This window comes from Lissotriton vulgaris, chromosome 7 (assembly GCF_964263255.1).
Source record: "Lissotriton vulgaris chromosome 7, aLisVul1.2, whole genome shotgun sequence".
Classification (NCBI taxonomy): Eukaryota; Metazoa; Chordata; class Amphibia; order Caudata; family Salamandridae; genus Lissotriton; species Lissotriton vulgaris.
In genome coordinates, this window is record NC_141695.1 from 1117930492 (window position 1) to 1117956965 (window position 26474).

A 26474-nucleotide genomic window follows, 5' to 3' on the forward strand; every position below is an offset into this window, starting at 1 on the left:
CCATGTGGGGCCGCAGCCACGTCCGAGGAGTCGGCCAGCAGTTTCATATGACGCTCTCTCAGGGACTTGGGCTTCATCCTCTGACAGGTGTTGCCCTGCTTGGAGTCATGGTGCACACCGAGGCACCACATACAGATGAGGTGCGGGTCAGTGCCAGACATCTGACGTGCAGAGGGTTCACAAGCCTTAATGCCCGAAGGCATTGCACACTGTTCTGGATACACCGAAGGTGTCGGAAAGGCCTAAAAACCAGGTCAAGGCACTGCTGGTTTATCAAGAGCCGCGTTGGGACGCGGAAAAGGAGAAAACGGACGTCGACGTGCCGGGAGGGGCATATATGGCTCAGCTGATGTCATGCCGGCGGACGACGTCAGGGCGGAGTCTTATGGGCGCGCAGAAGTGCTGCTATGGAAAAGTTTTCTGGATCCAGTCGGATGCCTTGTGATATTCTAAGTTAAGGAATCTGCGGCTAGGTGTCTCTATCAGATATTTATATTTCAAAGATTATCATGTGGTTATATATATTATATACTTTATTGCACTAAAGTTATTCTGAATACACACTAGTGTTTCTAACCACCATGTTCAACACTTAAACATATAATTAGTCTTCCTACTTACCTACCCCACATACTACTTCAACTAGGAAGTTTGATTGCGGATTTACTCAGTTGAGTGTATACTGCCACAATATTCATTTTCATGCTGCAAAAAGGAAGACATTCTTAGCAACATTCCAGTGCACATACCTGAAAATAAGTCTGATATACCATCCAGGTGGAGAGTTGTTCTTTCCACTGGTTACATAGTCCTTATATCACCTCCTTAATTAATCCTAGGGACTTAAATTATGAAGCATCTTGGTCTGGGCGGCATAAGTCTGTCTCTGACCCAATCGCGGTTAGTCAGCCACCACTGCAGGTCCTGTGCCGTTCCTCTGGGCGCCTGACTGATGGGGTCGGAACAAGCCACAGAGACGGCCGCACAGAGGTTGCTGAACTTGCACGGTCATGTGGCTGTGGTAAGGCGGCGCAGCTAAACGCCCCTTCCATAGACAGGAAAGGGGTAAAAGGCAGACAGGGACGTGTGTCCACTGAGAGACCCAAGGACTTGGCCGTAGCCCTTAAGTCCTTAAAGTGCTCCAGAGCCATGTCTGCCTGATCTTTGAAAAGATCAGTGGCATGAAAGGTTGTGCCTATGAGAGAGGCCTGAACATCCCATGAAAAGCTAAAAGTCCTCAACCAGGCGTGGCGTTGAACAATGACAGTTGATTAAATCGCTCTGCCCAGCGAATTGGTCGTGTCGAGACCACAAATGGCTAACTTTGCCACATCTCTCCTGTCTGAAACTGCTTGGGAGAGGATGGCCTAGACCTTCTCAGGAACCGGTGGCAGCACTTGTGTAACCATTTCCCACAGGGAGTAGGAGTAATGGACTAATAGGCATGTGGTGTTTACCGACCACAATGCAAAACTGGTGGAAGAAAAACATTTCTTACCCCAACTCTGCAGCCTCTTGGAAGGGAATGTGCCGTGTGAGGTAGAGGCTTGTTCCACCAACCTCTCGGGTTAGGGTGGTTGGTGAGGAAATTTGGGTCTCCCAATGCACGGCAATGATGGCAGGTGATTGTCCTATTTACAGGAGCCCCTGTGTTGCGCTTAGAACAGGTCATCAGTAGGTCATCAATTAAGGCTTTGTGGAAGGCCATCAAACGTTCTGAGGAGGAGACACTTGGCTGCAGGACCTCTATCAAGATATTCGTCTTGATAGCCACGGAAGGGAGCTGAAAGCTCAGGACCTCAGCTGTCCTTCGCCCAATCACAGCATATGATGTTCCCTCCTCCGTAGCCATGGTAGGGGTAGAAAGTAGGCCAGAATATTGAGCTGTCCAATCCCCTGATCTCACCCAAATGCTCATACCACCCCATGTCTTGATAAGGCTGGTCTTATAAAGGGTCCAGCGACCCCTCTCAATCTTTCTCCATTCCTAGCCCTTCAGAATAAGACTGAGGAACTGATCTAGGACCGGAGAATTCTGTCTGCGCAGGTAGATGCCGATCTGCCTCTGGGTTGTCGAGATGAGAATGGGGCCAGCGGAGTTCAGAGTCTGTGTCGAGGCCGGCACCACGGAAAGTCACAATGGCATGACCACCGTTGGTCTGGATCCATCGCAGGATCCATGGGGGGGGATGATCGGGGCTGGAGTCGCCGGAGAGGAACCTGATGGAGCCCCCTCTAAGCCTCTGAGGTCCGAAGGCACACAGATAGGTTCAGGCCGTCTAAATATGAGGCACATGGCTTCATTATATTATTTGAGCTGGGCGAGGGATGATACGACTCCTGGGAAGGTGGGAAAGCGCTACGACGACCCAAAGGAACGAGGGCTATACCGGCGAGACAACTCCGTCGTGTTGGCCGACAGACAGGGAGAAGTCGAAGCACGGTTTGACTTTTATGTTTTTTGTGCTTCTTAACTCACTGACTCGATGACTGAGTGGGAGAACATAGTTAGGACTCCCGGAGCAGTCCCAGACCTTCCTCTCGTCCAGGGCCGTAAATGAGACCTCCGAGGAGAACGAAGCATTGCCGAGCTCCGGGACGCAAGCAGCTTTAGGGACTGCTGACAAAGCCATGGCTCGGCAGTCAGAGAACGACTGAGTTGTGGTCGCGTTCCAGACACCAGAGACCAACCAGGTATGGGTCTGTTAATGACACTGCGCGGACAGGAGCCACATGGCTTGAACCCAGAAGTCTTCTTGAACATGAGGGAAAACACCTACACACCAAAAATGGGGTCGACAAAATGTGGGAATAAGCCTGTGAAAAAGTGACAGAGGATAGCTCTCTTCAGAGATCTGCTCTGGCTGGCGCGGAAAGAAAAAAACGGACATCAGCGTGCTGAAGGTGGTGCCTATATAGGTGACACATATGTCACAACGGCGTAGACAATGCGGATGTCACACGGAGCTAACTAACGCCACCAACCGGCGCACAGTGGTATGGCTCAAAGAAAAATCTTCCAGATCCAGCCTGATGCCTGGGAAATTCAAAGGTAAGGAAACTGCATCTAAAGGTCTCTATCCGATTACTTTTACCTCAAGACAGTACATTCTCTAGCACATTTAGAGGCATCATGTAACCTGTAGTTTATGCTCCAACCCTGAGGTTGTAAAGTGTAAAACAGTATCTTTTTACACTGAAGCTGCACATGGAATGGCTAGACTTCTCCACATTTTTGGGGCGTGGCTTGGACGCCGATCGGGATGGCGGCGTGAGCTCGCAGCTCCGCGCGGAATCCCGCTAATTCTCCTGTTTTTCGGGACCCTAGGCGACCCGGAGACGGCGTTCCTGCCCTCTGAAGTGTAAGGGGACAGCTGGACGTAATCGGTGAATCGCTGGGGGACTGCTGGCCCCGAGGAGATCGAGGGAGAGGCGGCCGAGGTGTAGTCCGGGGTGTGAAGAAAATGGCGGCGAGGAGGTCGGACGGTCCCGAACTTCAGCCCTGAGTCCGGCTGTCGCCGAGCAGAGAGGGACCCTGAACCCGGCTGCCCAACGCACTGGGATTGGCGGCACGAAGCCCTGAGACCGGGGGACGCGGCCCGATTCACCCAGGAGATCAGGGGTTTTCGTCGACCACCGCCCTACGGCTCATCCTCCCCCCACAGGCCCAGTGGGGGTGACGGAACGGAGCTCGTCCGCCTGGTCATTGCTCCTGAGACCATTGGCGGTGACATAGCACTGCCCGGTGCCCGGCGACCTGCACGGACCCACGGGGGAACCAGCAGTACGGGTGGCCGGACTTGTGACGCAGCGCCCTGACATGGCGGCGATTGGAGGGCCGAGGCCCGGGAGCCGCGAGGGGGACTCGGCGACATCGACCCAGCTGAATGAGAGTCCCTCCCCGGAGCTTGACCAGGAACAGCGGCTGAACCGGCGCTTGGATGCCATCCTTGAGGCGATCACCTCCACTAAGGAGGCGTTGCACAATGACATTGCCCAAGTGGCCACGGGCCTGGGGCTGCTACGCGCGGATCACGCGAAGCTGGCGGATCGGGTCAAGGATCATGACCAACTGTTGCTGGACCTGAAGCCATCGGTGGTGACCGCGGAGCACAGGATTACAGACATCTTGGCCCGACTGGACACTCTAGAGCGGAGGGCGGAGGATGCCGAAGGCCGCAATAGGCGGAACAACGTGCGGGTCGTAGGCCTGCCGGAACGGATTGAGGGGGAGGATGCGGTGGCCTACATGGAGAACTGGTTCCGCACTGTGGTGGCGCCGGAGGGGCTTACTCCATTTTTCACTCTGGAGCGGGCTCACCGGGTGCCCGCTCGCCCGCCGGGGCTTGGCCGCCCCCCCCGACCAATGGTGGTGCGGCTCCTCCACTACAAGGACCGAGACCTCCTCATCCAGCGGGCCAGGATGTCGGGCCCTTATGAGGTGGAGAACAGCAAGGTAACGATTTTTCCGGACTATACGCAGGCGGTCCAGAAGGACAGGGCATCGTTCCTTGCTGTGAAGAAGGAGCTCAGGGAGGAAGGCATTCAGTACTCCTTGCTCTACCCGGCCAAGCTGCGGATTATCATGGATGGCACCACACACTTTTTCCAGACTCCGGACGAAGTTTGGCAATGGCTTGAGTCGTACAGAGCAGGGACGGATAGGACGCACCAAAGTCGGCGAGACCAGCCCAAGCAGCCCCGGGTGCGGCAGTCGCAACGCATCAGGTCCCGCAACAGGCGCCAGCGGGAGAAGCGGGAGGCTCAAATGGCGGCGGAGAAGAGGGACGCACTCGCGGCGACGGCGGCCATTACAGGGTCGCAACAGAACAGTGAACGGGCCGAAACGGACTCGGGAGGAGAAGGCAGCAGAACAGGAGAGGAACTTTCGGAGGCAGAGAGCCAGAAGGGGCCGACGGTGACCCCACAGACCTCGGATACTATTTTCTGCGGCTGAGATAGACTTGGGACTAGATCGGGACTTCATGGTAGGGTGATATCCTGTCGCTGGAGGGCGGGTTGCCGGGTGGGGGAGCTGAGTGTATCGGAGGGGATGAAGGGCGGGACGCGGGCTCCGCTAGCTGGGGTTGGCGGCGACTCACCCCCCCTAGGCCCTTAAGGTCGACTGTGGTGGAGACCACAGGGTAAGTGTGCGAGAAGTTGGATCAGGGTTTGGATGGGGGCGGCCATTGGGTTCGTGTGCTCTGTCCTGGGGAGTGGGGTTTGGGGAATGTTTCAGTTTTGGGGTTGTTTGGGGGGGGGGCAACTGCATTGGGGGGGTCATGGACCGTTGTTGTTTGATTCGGACTGTACGGAATTGGAATGGGGACGTTACCTAATTTGAAATGCCTAACGTGGAATGTCCGGGGGCTGCGGACTATGGTGAAACGTCACAAAGTACATGCATACCTGGTGCGCAGGGGGGTTCAGATCGCTATGCTCCAGGAGACTCACCTCACCAAAAAAGAGTGCGCTGCCTTGCAGAAAAGATGGCGGGGCCAGGTTTTTGGCACCACTTACTCAGCGTATGCCAGGGGGGTCTTGATATGGGTGAGGGCGGGGATACCCTTTCAAGTGCTGAATCAGGTAATAGATCCGGATGGCAGGTTTGTAGCGGTGGAGGGGAGATTGTATGGACGGGATGTGGTTTTCTGTTGTGTTTATGCACCGAACACTGACCAAGGCCGATACTTTGATAGCCTCTCGGGGTCCTTGGCCTCTTTCCTGGCGGGTCCGATGGTGCTAGGGGGGGACTTCAACTCGATTACCGATGTGGCTCTGGATAGGTCCCATCCCCCCCTAGTAGACTCTCCTGTGCGCAGGCTGGCCGCGCACAGGAAGGACTGGCAAGAACGATGGGGGTTGCTGGATGTCTGGAGGGAGAGGCACAGGGGAACCAGGGATTACTCCTTTTATTCCGCTCTCCATGATTTACATGTCAGAATTGATTCGGTGCTTTGCGGGAGCTCCCTAGCCCCATTGATTGCCCATGCTGAGTACCTTGCTAGGAAGATATCCGATCATAACCCCCTGTTGGTGCATATTCAATGGCAGAGGGAGCGCTCAGTAATACCAACATGGCGGCTTCGTCCGGAGACGCTAGAGGATTCGGTGTTCGACGATGCGGTCCGGCAGGGCATTGATAGTTATTTCGGTGCGAATGAAGGAACGGCGACGAGTAGGTCTACTGAATGGGATGCAATGAAAGTGGTGGTGAGAGGGGTGTGCTTGGGCAGGTTCTCGAATGCTCGAACGACTGTGCTGAATGACTTAATGAAAGCGGAGGAAACTTTGAGGGACCTGGAGCGCCGCAGGCCAACTAGGCCAGGTCTACAGGCCCAGTTATTGGAGGCGAAGGAAGTGGTAGCCGCGGAGACGGAACGTTTGAGATGTTATGACTATAGGCAGTACATTATCAGGGCACACGCAGAAAGGGACAAGGTGGGTACCCTCTTAGCCAGATTAGCTAGCCCGGAACTTAGGGGTTGCCCGATCCTCAGCATTACTAACGCGCAGGGAGAGATGGTGTACTCCCAGGCAGCTGTATTGGACCGCTTTAGGGGTTACTATGAAGAATTGTACCGGAGTCAGTTGGGAGTGGGGGTTCAGGACATCGTGGAGTACCTGGGGGAGAGGCCGCTTCCGGTCTTGGACGAGGACGACGCGAGGGACCTGGGTAGCCCGATCACGCTTACGGAAATTCGAGTGGCTATCAAACATATGGCCCGTAACAAGACGCCCGGGGTGGACGGACTCCCAGTCGAGTTCTATCAGCACTATGTAGACGCTCTAGCGCCCAGGCTGCTGGTGGTGTATACGGAGGCCTTCGAGAAGGGGGCATTGCCTGGCTCCATGCGGGAGGCCTTGATAGTACCACTCCTCAAGCCTGGCCGGGATGCCGCGGACGTGAGGTCTTATCGCCCGCTGTCCATGCTGACGGTGGATTATAAGATCCTGAGTCGCATCCTAGCCACTAGATTGGCTCCGCACATGACGGGCCTGGTGCACAGGGATCAAGCCGGGTTTATACCCACGAGGAGCACGGCGATGAATATCCGCCGCCTGGTGGGAATAATGGACGCCATCTTGGATGGGGAGGGAACGCCGGCGGTTCTGTCCGTGGATGTTGAGAAGGCCTTCGACAGTTTGGAATGGCCTTTCTTGGATGGAGTGCTGGAGCGGTTCGGCATGGGCGATGGGTTTCGAAGGTGGACGAGGGTCTTGTATACCTCGGCGACGGCGAGAGTTCGATTGGGCGGCTTGGTATCTGCCGCGTATCCGGTGGGCAGGGGAACACGACAGGGATGCTCTCTCTCCCCTCTGTTGTTTGCCCTGGCGATGGAACCCTTGGCGGTCCATGCGAGGTCAGGAGACCGATACGCGGGAATAGTGAGTGATGGGCAATGGCACTATATATCGCTCTATGCGGATGACCTGCTTCTGTACCTAGCTGACACTTCGGGGGCACTGGCTGGAGCGATGGATCTGCTGTCCGAGTTCGGCCGACTGTCAGGCCTTAAGGTCAATTGGGCAAAGACCTGCGTGTTTCCGCTGAGAGCGGGATCACCAGCCCCCAGCAGCGACTTGGGTGTGGCATGGGAACCCTCGTGCATCACCTACTTGGGTGTCCGCATTTACCACTCGGCTGCTGACCTTTTGGAGGGTAACATTGGCCGTTGTGTCCGGTCACTGCGGGGTAGCTTGTCTTTCTGGTCGACCCTCCCGCTGACAGTCCTGGGCAGGATAGCATTGTTGAAAATGGTGGCGCTCCCCCGCTTCCTTTATTATTTCCGAACGCTACCTGTCTGGATTCCCCAGGGGGTGTTTAGGGAACTGCGGTCACTGATTATTGGCTTTCTGTGGGGGCATGGCCGTCGCAGAATAGCCTTGAGCACGCTACTTCGCCCTAAGCTGGAGGGGGGCATGGCTGTGCCCGACCTTGAGCTGTATTATCTGGCGGCGCAGTTGCAGGTCCTTACGCAGAACGTAGCCAGGGTGTTCCGGGGGCCGGAGGAGGACCGGGGTCGGGGGATACAGCGCCACGTGCTGTCGTACATCATTATGCAGCAACGGCTCGAGCTACGGGCCCTCACCATGGAGGAGCGGACGCTCCGGCTGTGCTGGCAGAGGAGCCTTCGGAGAGCGAGGGCATCGCGCCCTTATGCCCCGGAGATCCCGATCGGGATGTTGACGGCTTTGCCGCACGGAGGGGATTGGTCCCCGTTGATGGACTGGGAGGATGCGGGGTTGCAGGTGGTGGGTGATTTGTATATAGATGGGGCGTTGGCGCCGTTCGACGTGCTCCGGGACCAGTTCGGACTGCCTGAGGGGGGGCTTCCTACTACACGCGGCTGTAGTGGCTGCCATGCAAAAGCACTGGAAAGAGGGGCTCCTGGAGCCCGCGACGACTATGGCATGCCAATATGTGGTGATGGCGGCTGGTACACTCAAAGCTGTGACGTGCCTCCATATTAGGATGCTGAACGAAGGGCTGGAACCACTCCATGGGCTCAAAGCTAAATGGGAGGGGAGCGTTGGCCGGCCCATACCGGATACGGCATGGGGCCATATCCTGCGACGCACGTGGAAGGGCACCAGGAACGCACGCTTCCAGCAGGTCCATTTTTATGTGCTCCATAGGGCCTATTTAACTCCAGAGAAACTACAGCGGCACTTTCGGGTGCCGGATGCCTGTTGCCCCCGGTGCTCGTCCCTTGGGGCGGACATGGACCACTTGTTTTGGGGGTGTCCACAACTGGGATCTTATTGGGCGGAGGTAGGGGAACTCCTGAATGAAGTGACTGACAGGGAGGTAGAATTCGACATGGCGGCGTGTCTATTGCTCTGGTTCCCGCATACTAAGCGCACCAAGGTGACAAGTAAATTCATAGATCTGGGCCTGATATTGGCTCAAAGGGAAATATCGTGGCACTGGAAGGCCAGGGGGGGTCCCTCACTGCATAGATGGAAGAATGAGTTGCTGCGATGGTCTGACTGCGAGAGCGTGCTCCGGATGAAGCAAGCAGTGAAGTTGGGGAATGAGAAAGCTCTGGATGCGGCGCGTGCATGGGAGTTAGTGGTACAGGCTCTGCGTGATGCTTTGGTTGAGGATGAGGACGGTGAGAACTAAGCCGCTGGACACCGCGGGGCGAACACAGAAGTATCTTACTACGCACTGTAGTGGACCCATCCAGTTCAGTAGAGCGCAGCACACACCTTAGCAGTTGCCAGGGGGGGGGGGCGTTGGGGGGGTTAGTTGTAGAGGGGCTTGGGGAGGGCCGGAAGCCATTGGAGGGTCACTGGTGGAGGCCTTGGAACTACTGGGACAGGGGGTATTGAGTGGCGGGCAGACTGATTGGGTGGGACGGCCTGGCACGAAGGCCCGAATAGCCTAGAGTAGGCCCCGACGGGGGCAATTACGTTGATTCCACGGAGATGGCTGACGGGAATGTTGTTGCGGGTGGGGGGGTAAAAGCAGATACGTAAAACGACCTTCCGCCAGGGTCCCAATGGGACGTACACTGTGTTGTGTTCCTCTCGAGTGATCTGATATGCCGCCCGGCCTCCGGGATGCGGGCTGAATGGCTGTGTACAACTGTGAACTGTTATTGGACGGGGGGAGCCCACAAGCGCACTGGCTGTTTACTTTTCCTGCTGTTTATAACTCTGCAATAAAAATATAATTTAAAAAAAAAAAAAAAATAGACTTCTCCACATTTTTCAGGGGCAGTCTTCTCTTTAAACTAGTTTAGTGCCACTATCACACATGTTAGTTTTCGGCACAAAATCGGAATGTAGTCTTTTTACTAGAATCATCAGTAAGGTGCTCTATGACACCATCATTCATTCCGATGATATAATCTAATTGAAGGAATTGTTTGTATTTAGATAATTAACAACATTTGTTTTTTTTCTCAACGCTACTCCTATTGTGGTCGTCCATTTGCATTTCTATGAATACTGTTGTATTTCATTTCTAACAGTGCTGAGCACACTCTCATAATGATAAAGGCTTCTCTGAAGCAGAAACATGTCAATTCTGATAGCACTAACAAAGGAGTTGCTGATTCTGGAGTGCTGCAAAAACACATTTATAAACAATGAAATAATCCCACAAGGAACGAAAACAAATATAGTAATTTTTTTTTCAAATAAAGAACTTTAATAAATGTCCTTATACTTTCTCATTGGGATATATCCACGCTAGTAAATGAGATCACTACCAATAGGTGAAAAGTTACTAGTAGTAAAGTTACACATGTACATTCTGTTATCAGAGGCTCCAACCTCTCACTCAAGGACATGGAGACATGCAAGTCTACACCTAAGTATATTCACAGGGAAATTGTGATTAACACAAAGTGGGGAGAACTACATCTAGATGCAGGATTAGATCTACACGTGAGTAAAATATACACATGTGCATTTACCTTTCTGAATCGGTCCCTTTGTTTCGGAGAGCTTCTAAACCCAAATAATATTTGCATCAAACAATTTATTATGTTGAACAGGAAAGTAGGCATAAATGAATAATTCAAGCGTATACTGTTGAAACAAGGAGGACTTACCTTTAGAAATGCTTTCTTTTCCAATGTATTCATTATAAACGGAGGGATGGCTACAAAATAATAAAAAAATAATTATTCTTACAGTATGGCCGTGTACCAATTTCTTCCCCTTCCACTTTTACAAGTAACAAGGCCAGATATGGAGTTATGCGGACAGGGTACTGGCGAAAAACATGTTAAGAGTACCTTGTTCGTCAAACCTGTGGCCTGCTCACTCTTTTTATGAGTCAGGAGGCCCATCACCTTTTCGAAAGCGGTGCACTTGCTGGTTCCATCACGGGAAAGCTTACACCAATGAGTTTGGTTCTGAGAAAATAAAAGTCTGGTGTGCAGTCCCCTGAAAGACACACCAAACCTGCGCTGCAATTAGAGGAACGTCATAAAGACGGCTACTCTGAAGGCACAGAGATCAATGCGGGACCGGTAGCGGTCTTTAATTATGGCGGACGGTAACGTGCTAAGATGGTGGATGTAATTACCACTGCCAACCTGGTGGACAGGCAGGCCGCCAGCCAAACACTAAATTGGCCCCATAGTGCATAATGACAACACAATGTATGCAACAGCCATTGAAGACCTGCCGTGGAAGGCATACAATACTAAATGTGACACAGTAAGTGTTTTAGGGATTAATTACGAAATGTTAACAATCGAGTGCACTCAGAATAAGCCCCAAACCCAAAATGTTTTCTTAATACTGACGCGCAGGAAATTTGAGTCAGTTTTGTGCATAACATGATAAAATGGAGAATCCCAGATGTATAGAACAGCCACAGTGATAAAAAGATTACCCCAAAAGGCAAGAGTTGGCAAATACTGGTCCACACAAATAATCAGTTACTGCGTTTCAACAGTTCCTGAAGTTAATTAGACATGTATATAAGGTAGAAGTTAGAAATATAGGAGTTTGCACCATTTTTTTCTCAACATTCCCATGTTTTTAACACTGCATTGGTACAGACTTGATACACGCTGGTCTGCAAAAACAGGTGGAAGACTTCTTTCTTCCTAACTGGCCACCCGTCTATTTTATTTTAAAAAGGAGCTAGGCTCAGATATTTTTTTTGTTATAAGCGAGCTTAATTTTATAAAATAACAATTTGACTTGTGCGTCTTTATCAGACATTTTTTTTGCTAATACAATATGCACATGCATTTCCATTTTTCTGCTCTACAAAAACTCTATTTCCAAAACTGAAATATTTCTTGACCAAGCTAAGCCAGACGCTTATCACTAAACAGGCACTGTAGTTTAAACCGAGGGCCCTACTTCGGCTTTAACAATTTGTTTGCAAGTTTTTTTTAATTTGCTCTTGTTCTTTCGCTGTCAACATCAGCCCACCACTACTGCTGGTTATTACCCACAGAACCCTCACATATTAGCACCTATGACCGATACCCCGCCCATAAATATTACAGGTATCTGAAATCCAAGCGATTAAGGAAATTTTGTAAATATAGTGTCTCTATGTTCATGGAGCAGCCATGCATGCAAGTACACATACATGCAGTCCTCCACTAAGATATTGCTACATTGAGATTCAGAATTTCACAGGTTAGGAGTTATCGTGTCTAAACTCTGCCTATACGTACCCATTCCAGGAGCAGCCATCAGAATCCTAGAGATGACCACTTGTGTAATAGCCTGCTGAGCAGCATTGACTGACTCGCCTAGTCGGTTCTCATTTTCGTCAGTGATGGGAATACCACATTTCAATTCCCTATTCAGTGCAGAGACAAATGATTAGAGAGTCAGAAAATCCATTTATGCACACAGCATTACCAAGAGACATGTTCTACCAATAGAAAAATGAATTAACACCCTTCCTGACGAAGTAGACAACAAAAACAGTTTTTTTTATACTTATCTTGCAGCAAGGGATACAAGTAAAAACATGCATTTATTTTAAAATGACACACATTCACAGTATCATAAATGTCAATTTTAATTATTTTTTTGCCTTTTTCATTTTTGTGATCTTTAAAATTACAATCTTTAATATCTATAAAACACGTAGATATTTACACTGTGTTCAAAAAGGGTTTTCATTTGTTTTCCTCAAATCCATAAGACAAATTTACAGAAAATTAGTCTAAGGAGGAATAATTTCGATAGCCCATGGTTCTCATGAAAAGGTGACTTTTCAGAAGTATGCTAGATTAAAAGAGGTTCTCTGAATCAAATTAAAATATTATGTCCGCGCACATGATTTTGTAAGGTTGGCATGAACGTACCAAGGGCCTGATTTAAATCTTTGTGGATGGGTTACTATATCACAACGGTGACGGTTATCCCGTCTCCCATATTACAAGTGCCACAGGATATAATGGACTCTTAATACGGCAAATGGGAGATCTGCCACGTTTGTGACGGAGTAATCCAATACACCAAACTCTAAATCAGGCTTCAAGTCTTTTTCAACTAGCTGGATTCTCTGAAAAGTATGAAAGAAATCCTTGGAACATACAATTCAGGACTGTGAACAGAAAAGCCACTACGGAGTGCAATTGTAAAAAATGTGCAATACAAAGAAATCTACAACACTCAGGTAACTAAACTCCTCGAGTGCAAAATAAGATTGTCAATAACCCAGACACGCAACAAAAACACAGCCTTTATAAGCAGCGACGGTTGGCACGGATTGAAGGTAGGGGAGAAGGGGGGGGAGTGGGAAGGGAAGGTGGGTAAAGGGTATGATGTGCGGGAAGCAGGTATAAAAAAATAAAATACATATTTAAATTCTCGTTGCTTCCTCGCTGAGTTTCTCCTCCATAGTCCTCCTTCGCTCGGCGTCAACAGAAAGCACACCCAGGCTCCCAGTCAGTCAATCACAACGCTGCCTAGCAGCATTGTGATTGGTCTGAGCACCGTGTTTTGACGCTCAGATGCTGACTGGGAGCCTGGGCATGTTCTCCATGCTGGCTGTACTGCAGCCTGCATGGAGAACATGCGAAGTGCGCAAGATTGTTTTGGCCGGCCCTCATTGTGCACTTAAGAGGGTGCAACCCCTCCTCCACTGCCCGCATAATAACATAAGTTATTATCATTTTATTTTCCCTTTGTTTCACTGCAAAAAAGCAGTGGGGCGACGCTACTCCACCTTAGCGGAGGAGCCACCACTGTTAATAAGCGTTATGGAAAGATGCCCAGAAGGAGTCAAATTTCTAATGGAAATAAAGTATTTACGTATTGTAAACAGTTAACCAAATAATTCACACCAGTTGGATGACACATTATCCTGAGAATAATCATCATTTTAAATCAAAGGATTTAAAAAAATACATGAAATAAACCCAAACGTTGTAGTGGTCGTAAATATCCACTTACCTTTGTCTCATTAAGGGAATATTGATGCAGTTAGCAGCAGCCACAGCAGCAAAAGGAACAAAACGTCCTATGAGAGGTGATACGTGCTGCATAAAGGGAACAAAACGATCACTTGCATTTCTAGCATATACATCTCTAAGATGTTCAAGTAAGTAGTTAACATTTGGAATTAGTCAAGGTATATATGTTATTTTGTTAAATAATTGGATGCAGGGTAAAAACACACTAGTCATAATTCCTTTAGTGACGTGACTGCTCCAAAGTGTAAACGTAGGGACAGTCACTAAGATTTGGGTCACTTAGTGCCTTATTTAAATTTGGGATGATGCCATGTACAATCATATAGACCGTAGTGCATTGATGCCAATGGCACATTGAAAAGCGCTGGACAGGACATTCACCACTTTTTAAACAGATATCCCACTTTGCCAAACTGTGAATTAGACCATTAATGACCGGCCATCAAGAGACTGGTCAGTGTACACGAGGTACCGAGAATGTAACTGCACGACTTTCATAGCGAAAGGTCCATGTATCAAACACAATTCTGAGCTAACATCAAACTTGCCACCCCACAACTGTTCAAGACAGAGCTTGGAAGGCAAGTCCTTACAAAGGTTTAATGTTTTTTACTTGCCTTTTCGATGTTCCCTGCTTTTTATTTTTTTACTATATACATTTTTTAGGGGGGGGAGGTGTGTCTGTTGGATTGTGTGTATGGGTAGTGTGCGCTAGTGGTGTGTGTGTGTGTGTGCTTATGTGTGTATGCATGATTAAACCACAATATGATGACGGACCATTTCTCAATGTTAGTTTATCGCAGCAAAAAAAGGAGTAACACGATCACTGTGAGGACAATTTCGCAGACCCATAGTGTGTTTAGGTTATACTGAGCAAGTGCATCACAAAACGAATACATCTGTTATATTTGCCTCGGTCCACTGTATAACCTACCCCATTATCAATGTGCGTGTGGAATTACAACAGTGAATACATACTTGATTACGGTTAATGCCTGGTCCTCGTATACATAGGTATATCATAGTGAGTGAGAGTGTGTATGTGTGTGTGCGCAGTTATGATTTCAGCAAGTTGAAAATATGGGTTAAAAAAATATATTAACTGTTGCAGCTAATAATCTTGCACACGCCCACTTAATCCAGTCTGGCCACATACATCTGCTAAAAGTTGTCAATCAAACTATAACAATACCAAGGTGACACAAAACAGGACAGTTGTACGCAATTTATTCAGTTGTTTGTTAAATTGTTTGGTGTTATACGAAACTTAAACTCTAGATTTGTTATCTTACATTTCAAGTAGAATTTTCTTTACCGTAAAATTAAGTTGACATTTTAGACTGTTGCATAGTGAACAAATTCAACTATAAACTCTTCTTTAAAAAATATTCTTTATATATATTATCACCTACTAAATGCAACCAAAGTACTACCCTCAGAGACAAGTTGGAAAGGCTCTATTAGAAAATCATGCACCTAATTTCCCCCTTCTATCTTGCTGTTTATCCGTGCAAGTTTAGTTGCCCATAAGAGGCTATTGGTTTCCCTTTGCGACAACTACCAAGGCTTCACCAGCTTTTCGGTACTCGTTTTCCCTCTATGAGAACCATCTCATTTATATGATTTCCATATTATTCATCCCTTTTCGATCAGCCGATATCGGCGCTTCTCAAAAACTACAAATAAATTAAAAACATCTGTAGTGGCTTTAGCTCAAAGAATATACAATGAAGAAGCTATAAGCAACACCTGAAAAATCCATTTTGCTATCTTATCCAAGCCTTCTAAAAAAACTATTTGGGTGATACCATAATGTTATTAAGAGTGTGAGAAAACATCTTATCCCTTTACGAGGTTGTCAACGGGGTGCAGGACAATATATGGCTAAACAAAAAAAGGAAAGTACTTAATGAAAGACAGATGGATTAAGAATGGGCTACAACCTCATCCTTTGGAGTATTAGAGGTGAACCTCCAGGACCTAGCTGCAAGCAATTCAGTTTCTCATGTGACATACTGAAGTCATTTAGGGAGCTATGGTATGGAGGCAAATAACTGCCTCAAGAATAGTGCTGCTTTAAGGGTGATGATCCATTGTGTCTGGTGGTTATGGCTAAAAAGGCTCTGGCAGTACTTTGGTGGCCCTGGGTATGTGATACAGGTCTTTCTGTTTAAAAATTGGTGTGTGTTCTCTTAGGTACCTTGAATGAGTGGCATATCAACTGACCTAGAAACACCCTGTAGAAAAAAAACATTTGCCCTATTTACAAATCATTTCAAGATTACATCAGGCGGAGCAATTGCCAAAGAAAGTCAACCTTTGTATGCAACAGTCCTTTATAAACAGGCAAAGTCTGACTAAGAGGAATAGATCACTGGATCCAGGGGCATGAGAAAAATAAACGTCCACTCACTTTTTCTTTGACAGTTGTTATGTTATGTTAATTTATTTGTCTAATGTGCACAGCCACCCAACAAGGGTTTCCCAGCGCAGGCCATAAAAGAGACTCAAGACATCTGAATTAGAAATGTTGATTGAAAAGCCAAGTTTTTAATTGCTTACGAAAATTGGGGTACAACTTCTCTTTCCGCATCACATCAGGTAAGGAATTCAACAAAGTAGGACCAAGAAGAGAGAAGGAGCGGCCTCCCATTCGCGTCAATTTGATCCTGGGAATTTCAAAGAACTCTTCTGAAGAGGAGCGAAGCAGGCGAGAAGGATGGTAGGGGCGTACCAGATCTTGTAAGTATTTAGGAGCAGAGCCGATCTTAATTCTGAACATATGGCTTTAAATGTTATGCGATGTTCTACCTTAAGCCAATGTAATTCTCTCAGGGCATTTCCCGTGTTGGATATTCTGGGAAGTCCACACAGCAATCTGGCTGCAGAATTCTGCACCACCTGGAGCTTACGCAATACATCCCTGTTAGACCCCCCAAAAAGAACGTTACCGTAGTCCAGGCAAGATGTTACAAGTGCCTGGACTACCGTCCTTTGGGTATCAACAGGGAGCATCCAAATGACTTTTTTTTAACCATTTTAAGATGGTAAAACCGGTGGCCGCAATTTGTACTGCCTGTTGTTTCATTGACAATTTATTGTCAATAATAAAGCCTAGATTGCAGACCTGAGAGGAAAGCGTAGGTAAAGGCCCCATTTGAGTTGGCCAATGTTGAGGGCCCCAATGTTCAGAATTTTTCCCAAAGATAAACACTTCCGTCTTTTCCCCATTAAGCTTGAGCAAATTAAGTTGCATCCATGATGCAATATTGCGCAAGCCCAATTGCAGAGTAGAAAGACCCCGTTTCATATCAGCCGATAGGGAAAAGATGATTTAGTATCATGGGCGTATGAAAACAGTGTCAGCCCTGCTGCTCCAGCAATCACTGCCAGGGGTTGCACATAGATGTTAAAAAAGAGTGGGCTCAAAATTGAGCCCTGTGGCACCCCATACAGGGATGTGTAGGACTTTGAAATGGCCCTAGTGGAAAACACCTGGAATGTTCGCTCCGATAAAAAGGAGGACAGCCAGCCACGCCGATCCAGAGATGCCCAATGCCTGTAAGGATTTTATTAATACAGTGTGGGAAACCGTATCAAACGTGGCACTTAGATCTATTAGTATAAGGGCCACTGTATCACCAGCATCCAGACGCTGGCGCAGCATCTCAGTGACGCCCAGCAATGTGGTCTCCGTTGAGAACCCTGCTTTAAAACCCGATTTTGAGATGTGCAGAAAGTGAGAGGATTTCCCAAACGAAGATAGCTGGTCATTCCAATTGTGCTGACCTAAGGTCTCAAAGTTAGCCACAAAGTGAAGCAAGCACCATAGCCACGCCAAATAGTACACCAGTGAGACAGCTTTGCTTTGTTTTAAAAAAAATTATGATTAACACAATCCAACAAGTTTCTATCTGGTAGAACTGAGGAAGTAGATGGATGCTGCACATTTCCTGTATGCCCTAAACACGAATGAAGTTGCTCAAAAACTATTTTTTAGAATCCTGTGTGCTGCGCAACAAAAGTGCTACACCCACAGTGGAAATCGTGATGAGGTATTGGGCAGACCATGAAATGCTTTGGCAGGGTTGTGCAAGCATTTTGAAAGGTAAAATAACTGCTCCATACATAGGTGTCTTTGTCAAACCGTGTACCTGAATAGATACCCTAAATAGGGTAGCAGAAGAGAGACTCAAAGCTACAGTATTAGCAGCATGGGTGTCCAAATCAAGTCTTACTGCCTGTGACTGGCATCTCACTGACACATTGCACTGATAACCAATCTATGTCTAACTCAGCCACTCTTGTAAATAAGGAAAGCCTCTCTCTGTCGCAATAGTTTTTTCTTCCATGCCATCAGATTTCCAGGCCAGTGAGGAAAGAGGTAAGAACAAATAAATATCACTATTTAATTCCAACTTTAATGTTTAAGCAATAGAGCATTTACCCTCTCCTATAGGGTGAGGCTGGAGGAATCAACTAAAAATATTGCCCTTGCACTCCTGTTATTTTATAGCTCTGAGGGGCACAACTCCAACAGCATGCACAGGGCAAAGCAAGCGTTTCCTATGTATAGATAGAGTTAAAAACAAGCAGTATTACCTTCGTCAGTGCATTAAGTCCCAGAGCTGTGACAACAGCACCTGTGGTGGCAGAAACATAAGCTGTTCCCAGTTGGCTAAAACAAGAAAATTACAAGTGTTTGTATACACACACCATTCCGCTTTCTGGGTTTATATCTAAACAGGGTACACTATCAGCGTGCAAGCACACCCAAGATTCAGTTTCGATATTGAACTTTAAAGAAAATGTCACGCACAAATTTGCCCCCAAAACTAATGACATTGAAAAACGCTCAATGAATTGATTTCGTTCAGATTTGTATTAAATGGACTTGAGTGTATCACAGAGTTGGAACTGAGTGGTATTAGCTTGCGTCTTATATACCCCTCCATCGGGCACCCTCTCTGCCTTCCACAGACCTTTAACAAAAAGAAGCAAGTGAGTGAAAGGAATGAATGCTGGTGTAAGAACTGTTGAGAGCACTTTGCTGGACCAAAGTTGTCATGTAAGGTTCAGTGAAAAACTAAAATGTGACAACAAGCGTAGATTATCATATCAGACATTTATAAGCAACATTTTATTATTTGCAAATAAGCGAGGAAAACAAATATTAGCACCATAGGGACATTACGAGAAAAGAAAGAAAGAACATGCATTTGCAGAGCTGTGTGGTCTGGCGTTAATGTGTCAACATATGTAATCACAGGTATTCATGAATAATGTTTATATGTGTTGCATGCACACATTTTTAGCACATTAGGATCCGACTTATGGGCGTTGCCATTGCTTGGAAAAAGGTGCAAAAAAGGATTGCTTTCTTCATAGCATGTATATAAGAGATAAAGACTGAACGTGAAAAAAGATTGAATGTACTTTTCAGATGTAAAATTGTCCATCATGTATTACAAAGCCAGCACTGTCTCGAAGGTGTAATAATAAATACACAAATAGAGAACAGTGTGAGTTGAAAAAGTAAAACAGTCAACTCTATGTATAATTTACAATGCTGGCAAAATAGATCTTGCAGATAGCTGTGCTGCCAAGCTCCATATGAAAATGGACAAACTTGTAATAATACGTCTTCAAGAAGAAACAGGAATTTAAATTGATTTTAAAGGACTCAATATTATGTAGAGGTGCAGTAAGACCATCGGGAAAATATGGAAATGGTGCAGTATATAGTAACTTGGAGTAATTCATTGAAACGTTAAAATATATAAACAAGATAAAAGCAAGTGGTATAATTCTTCACATGTTAAAATAATAAACTCACATTTTTAGCTGTAAAAGCGAAGTAAATCTCTACATCAACACTAACTGCGTCTAGTTACCCATGCCAATATCTAAATTATTGGGGTATGTTATACGCATTTACAGATGGACAAGCTCTGCTACCCCAAACTAAGTGGGCTGCCTTAGATTCTTTCCAATCTCACCATATTATTAAAACTATTTCTAAAGATCAATGTGAACCCTTGGAGAAAAAAAGGATGGTGGAAAGAACAGACTGGGGTCATTAAAGGAGATGATACAGGGATCCATATTGCAGTCCTGCAGATACCCGCGATCGCTTTTCAGTGTATGTGCATCACACCACATAACAAAGGTAACAAGAAAAAAAAGTGGCAGAAATCATCTTGCTTTAACTAAATATTCAACAAAATAAAATCCTACCTCACGGTAATTGGGGCATCTCCACTCCGGTTCGTATAATTTACAATTGCATTGAAGGACTGGTTAATCCACTGCCAGAAAAGCACAGCTGGAGTTGTTCTTGGAAAAAGATACAAGTGTTTTTTTTATTGTAGATGAAAAGCTTATGCAAAGTTAAAAAAAATCATAGCAACAACTAGTACACGGAGTTAAAAGCATTTTTCAACAAAACAGGAGCAGACATAAAAATATTATTATTTGTATTATTATTATTATTTTACATTTATATATAGGCGCAACATCTACCCAAAAAGAGTTTCCCTGCGCCAGTCAGAGACAGTAGAAAAAAAGAAAAAGGAACCTACTGATTAAAAAGCCAAGTTTTAAGTGACTTACGAAAGAGTGTGATGTTAGTCTAGGTGTAAAGAGACAAAGGAAGGGCATACGGGGCCCAAGTATGAGAAAGAGCGGCCACCCATACGGGATAGTTTAACCCTCGGCACCTGAAATTTGGCCTGGGTAATAGACCGAAGTGTACGTGAAGGCAGGTAGGGACGAGCCAAGTTTAGCAAATAAAGGGGAGCTCTGTCATGCTTAATTCTGAACATATAGCTCAGAGCTTTAAACTTTACCCGGTTTTCAACCCTGAGCCAATGAAGGTCCCTCAAGGCGCCGGAGATAGAGGCTGTTCTAGGAACTCGACAGAGCAACCTGGCAGCGGAGTTCTGTACCCACTGCAGCTTATGTGTCACATCTTTATTGGCTCCCAGGTAAAGGATGCTACTGTAGTCCAGCCTAGACGTAACAAGGGGCTGGACTACAGTTCTCTGGTTAGGGCTGGGTAGCATCCAAACAATTTTCCTCAGCAATTTCAAAATGGTGAAACATGTTGTAGCAACCTTCATGGCTTGTTGACGCATAGATAGTAAGTCGTCAATAATAAAGCTGAGGTTGCAAACATGATGGAAAGGTTGCGGCAACACACCCATTTCTGTAGGCCAGTGATGTGTACCCCAGAGATATTTATTTTTACCCAGTACCAAGACCTCTGTTTTTTTCACCATCAAGCTTGAGGAAATTGGTTTGCATCCATGATGCCACTTTGCTAAATCCAGTCCGAAGAGCAGATTGCTCTGAAGTTTTTCCGGCAGACAGAGAGAAAATAATTCGGGTGTCCTCTGCATATGAAAATAACGACAACCCAGCCTCCTCAACAATCGTTGCCAGGGGTCTAACATAAATGTTAAATAGCAGAGGACTAAGACTAGACCCCTGGGGAACTGCGTAAGGAGAAGAGTAGGTCTTAGAATTAGCAATGGAAGAAAAGACCTGAAAAGAACGATCGGTAAGGAAGGAAGATAGCCAGCTGAGTGCAGGGCCAGTAACCCCTACGGATTGTAAGGCCTTTATCAGCACGGCGTGGGACACTGTGTCAAAGGCCGCGCTCAAATCTAATAAAACAAGATTCTGGTGAAGCATTTCTGTGACGCCAAGAAGTGCGGTTGCAGTGGAATAGCCGGTCCTGAATCCAGATTGAGATGAATGGAGAAACTTACGAGTATCAATAAACTGGGACAGTTGGCCGTTGATTTGCCTCTCTAAAATCTTAGGAAATACAGGAAGCAGAGTAATTGGCCGATAGTTCGAAGACAGCGTAGGGTCAAAGTTGGCTTTTTTTCAGCAGTGGGATGACCATTGCATGCTTCCATTCAGAGGGAACAAAGGACTCCTTTAAGGATGCATTTAAAAGTTCCATAATAATTATAAGTACCGACGGTTCAAGCTTCTGCAGTACTGTGAAAGGAAGAAGGTCATGTGGAGAACCAGATTTAAAACTGCCTAGATGCTGTTTAAGGGTAATAATATCAAGTGACAACTAATTTTCCAATTTATTGATGGAGTCCATGATGTGTGCGTCACTTCACTCAAACAGAGAGCCTGGTTAAACGTGAGTGGATAGTGGCAGGTCAGGATAGGAAGACTTATTGCCGACCAAAGCGGAATATATTGCTTCCACTTTGTTTCTGAAAAATTGAGGTCCTCGCATTGCATTTCATGCATACTGGTAGGAAATTGGTTGGGTTGCAGAGCCAGATAGTTCTTTAACCATCTTAAATAGTGTTTTGGAGCAGCTTGTAGAATCCGTTATGGTTGAAGAAACATAATTTGCACGAGCGGCCCTAAAAAGAGAATGATACTCTCTTTTAGTACGTAGATAAGCAAGTTTAGCATCGGGCGCATAAGCCCTTTGCCACCGTCTTTCCATATTCTTGCATTTAGTTTTCTCGATTTTTAGCTTATCTGAGAACCAAGGGGCAGGGGGACGGTGAATGTTTATCTTCTTAAAAGAGGGAGGAAGATGTCTGGGGCTATCTGGATCCAATTTTGAAACACCACTAGATCCAAAGCAAACATGTTTTTAAAAATAGGGGCGTTAATAGAAAGAACTTTATTAAAATTAGCAATATCCAGCCTTTTCCAATTCCTAGTTAATTTTTGAATGCCACGTGAGAGTTTCCTAGAGGCACTAGCCTAAAACCAACCAAAAAGTGGTTGGACCAGCACAGTGGAGTAGCTGTGGAACATTTAATATTGTATAAGTTAGAGAAAATAGGGTCTAATAGGTGACCAGCTTTATGAGTAGGACCAGCATTGCAAAGCTAAATATTTATTGCTGCCAAGTCGGAGATGAAGCTGTTGGCTAATAGTACAGGCGGGATCCTCCAAATGGAGATTAAGATCTCTCAAAATAGAATAAAAAATCGCAGAGCTAAGAAGGAAAGTAATTACTAGGTCTTCGAAGGCTGTGGCCCAAGGGCCAGAATGCCTGGGGTGGGGTGGGGGTGGGGGAAATCCAATATCCCTGAATAAGTCAAATGAGGGGTTAAGGTCAGTTTAAACACTGTGGCTTCACAACCAGTGGTCAGTAAGCCATCAAACGTACAGCTACATATATATTTATGAATTATAGCAATCCCTCCACCTATTTTGTCCTCCCTATCTTTCCTAACTATAACATAGTTGGGAGGCAGGGCTATGGCTACATCTGGACAAGAGCTGGTATTAAGCCATGTCTCAGTGAGAAAAATAGCGTCAGGTTGTTTATCAATTAAGAGATCAAAAACATCAGCCTGGTGTTTTGGAAGTGAGCGGCAGTTGATATTAAAGAAGGTGGCGACTTACTTTTCGCGTGCAGATTTGTTTGCTGTTTGGTAACAGTGTTCGGTATTAAGACATCAGTCAATAGTTCCCTCAGTGTTGAGAGGAGTGCAATTTAACTGTGGGCTAGTGCGGAAGTCCAGCAACTGTTTGGAAGAGTAGGTTATAGTGTCCCTATTTAACGAAACAAGGGTCATGGTGATGGAGCAAGGATTCGCACGTTAAGCGACTTGCTTGTATTCATGAACCTCGGATAACCCTAACTACGTAATCAACCTGTTTTGTCTTACTAATCTGGCCCTTGTACGACATATGGGCGTCCCAGTGAAGCTTGCCTATGTGTTTACTAAAACTAATACGCTTGCATCTAAGATGGTCGCTGCTACGCGGGAATTTAGACTGCGCATGCGTCGGTCATACCCATGTGATGTGACGTACTCGCAGTTCTGGTGGGAAAGTGTTTGCTCATGCGCAATAGAGCTGATATGGCCGCTTTGTTTTCTCATATGCTCTGAGTTTACGTCGCCGCTTTTGCAAAGCTGTTTGTCCTGCACTTATCCTAATGCTATAGTTATTATGAAGTAAGGGGTGTAGTATAGCCTTTCAGGGTATACAGTGTATTCATTTGTTCTGTATTTCTAAATTGTTTTCGCTTGCTTTTCATGTATCGTATTCTTTGGGGCCTGGGAGGTGCTTGCTACTTCATCTTAAGAGCCTGTATGGTACCAGTCACGTGATGAGGGAAAAGAAAGCCATGCAGCAGTGGAACCCAGCCAGCTGGCTGGCAGCCACAGCCAAGATGCTCCTGGGAACCGACCTGCAACCTAGTCGAAGAAGCTGAACTGTACTAGGATTTGTTACATTTGTAATCACTGCTGTATACCCCATTGTTCACTGTAAAACCTATGTCATGGGAAGTTAGGATTTAAGGGGTGGGTACGAAAACTGAATATTAAGCCTGAGAAAGTCTAAAATCTAGGTGGTGTGATGACTTAACCTCCTCCTTTGTCCAATTAAATTTGGGGATCCTTATACTTGCAACATTGGGGAGGTGGTACACTGATCAGAAAAACAGTATAACTAGCGTAGGTTTAGCTAGAGAAATTGTTCGACTTGTCCGAATAGCTGACCCGTCACTGACCCAAGGCACTCTATAGGTGACTGATACAGAGAGCTGCGGAGCACTCTGTCCGTATTATCCACAGACCCAATCGGGGTTTTGGGAAACCTTAAGTGCTGGCGAAGCACTTTGCTGGGAGGTTCGAGAACCCAATCGGGGTTATTGGCAGATTCCTTGCAGAGAGGGAGTAGCGCAGGCGGTGCAACCGAAGCTGCGGGAGTTGGTCGTACCCTTTGGTGAACCTGGTCCTGATCCAAATTCAGGGGTTATCCTGTCCTGACTGTCTCCATGAGCTGTACCTGCTCGCCTACTGGCCTCTAAGTCCTTGAGGGTTCCTTCTCGTCTTTTCCAACTGACCCGTGGCCAGGGCTGGTCTTTACTCTATCCTAGGTAAATATAAAGTCTGTGTGGGTAATTGCTTATCTATATTTGCATTTCTAATTCTCGAGTATTGCAAAGCATGATTGTATATGTTCCTTCTCTCCCCTGATCCCTTTATAAATGAGATTTCATTATTTGTCTATTAGCATGTTCCACTTCTTTACCTACCTTTAGTCAAATGCTAAATCATTATTCTATAGTTATGTTCCATTCTTACCCTCCCTATAGAGAATAAGCACATCTGGATAAATCAAATTGCATAAGTTTCATTTCCTTTGAACCGTTAGTGAATTTCGAAAGTCTACTTTGATTTAGCATGTTCCCTTTCTTTACCCGCTTTTAGTGAAGTTGTGAAAGTCTGTTGATCTAAAATAGCATGTTCCTTATTTTTCCTTCCCTTTATTTTCTGATTTCTAAATGATTGGTATTCTCTGCCTTATTCATAGCTATAAGCTATTTCTAATTCTAGTGGTAGATAGTTTGATCTGTGTTAATCTTTTGCTCACGACATATGATGATAATGATTAGATAAAGGTTTTCAAAACTTCCCAAGTCTGTGGTTATTATAAAGAGTGAAAACATTTATTGAAAGTTATATGGTATTTGTGATGACTACTTATTTTCACAGCTAGCTCCTTGATCCATTGTGATCTTAGGTACCTGTGACGAGGATTGGTAAGTCAGGTACATTGGAGATAAATAGAAAGAAACTGAATTGCTGGTAGTAGAGTGTAGGTTATCCGGATGAAAAGGTATGCTTATGATAAAAATTGTTAGTCGGGTGACCTGCGCGCTCTATCAGTAATTTTCTGGTAGCAGTAGTATGGTTAAGGACTAGTTAAGATAGGTAGGTAGGTTAATTGTTGATAACTGTATGAAATATATTTGCTGCTAAAATTGTATTGCTGCTAAAAGTATCTATCGATCAATTGCTTTGAAATGTTATGACATGTTTTTAAATGTTTTTGTAAGTGAAATGCTGCTATATTGATATATGTAATTAACAAACCAGTTTGTGATTGTTATATGTTTGTCTGGAATCCCCGGGGGCAGAAAAGCGGGTGGTGAGGAGAATCCACCTTGCAGTGAGGTCAGTGGCTCGAGGAAAATTAGTGCATGGTTAGGCAGAACTGGAAGCACTAATTAGGGTTTTTCTGTATGAATAATTGAATGAATGATAGCAACGAGTTCGCTAATGAAACTTCAATTGTGATATAACCTAGTAAGGGTCACTTGGAAGGAGTAGTAGGTCCGTCGGAGCTTGAGTGATAGCAAAAGGGTTCACTGGTGAAACTTTAGACTTAGTATATATCCCGAAAAGAAGTGGATGAGTCGAAGGAGTAGCAGGTTCTCTAATGCTTGTGTGAAGAATAGGTAGAAAGGATCTATCCGCAGTATATGAAAAGTAGACAGAAGAGGTTTACTTTCCTTTCTAGACACTCGAGTACAGTGGCAAATGTTTTACGATGTAAATTAAATAAAGCACTTGCACTTTAAGAAAATAAATTGAGTTTCCGTTACCTAGTGAAGGAGGGAGTCAGTCGCAGAGCTGCACTGACGTCACTCTGTGCCGCGCTGGTATTGGTCGAAACAGCGGGCGGGTAACGGAGCTGGCATTGTGAAGGAGGGGTGAGCGCAGGAGCGTGAGAACTTGTCTCACGGAAAGGCCGCGCACCCATTGG

The 26474-nt window shown here is 46.1% G+C and overlaps 1 protein-coding gene across 1 annotated transcript in view; it reads right to left on the reverse strand.

Annotated features, from left to right (window-relative positions):
- The window catches only part of LOC147703010 (sideroflexin-1), a 232257-nt gene that overhangs the window by 58500 nt on the left and 147283 nt on the right, over positions 1 to 26474 (reverse strand). The window contains exons 5-9 of the mRNA XM_086931570.1: positions 20154 to 20252; positions 18519 to 18594; positions 13897 to 13982; positions 12162 to 12289; positions 10569 to 10618 (exon numbers count right to left, since the gene is read on the reverse strand). Of these exons, the coding sequence (XP_086787696.1) occupies positions 10569 to 10618; positions 12162 to 12289; positions 13897 to 13982; positions 18519 to 18594; positions 20154 to 20252 (439 nt within the window). The remainder of the gene's footprint in view (positions 1 to 10568; positions 10619 to 12161; positions 12290 to 13896; positions 13983 to 18518; positions 18595 to 20153; positions 20253 to 26474) is intronic.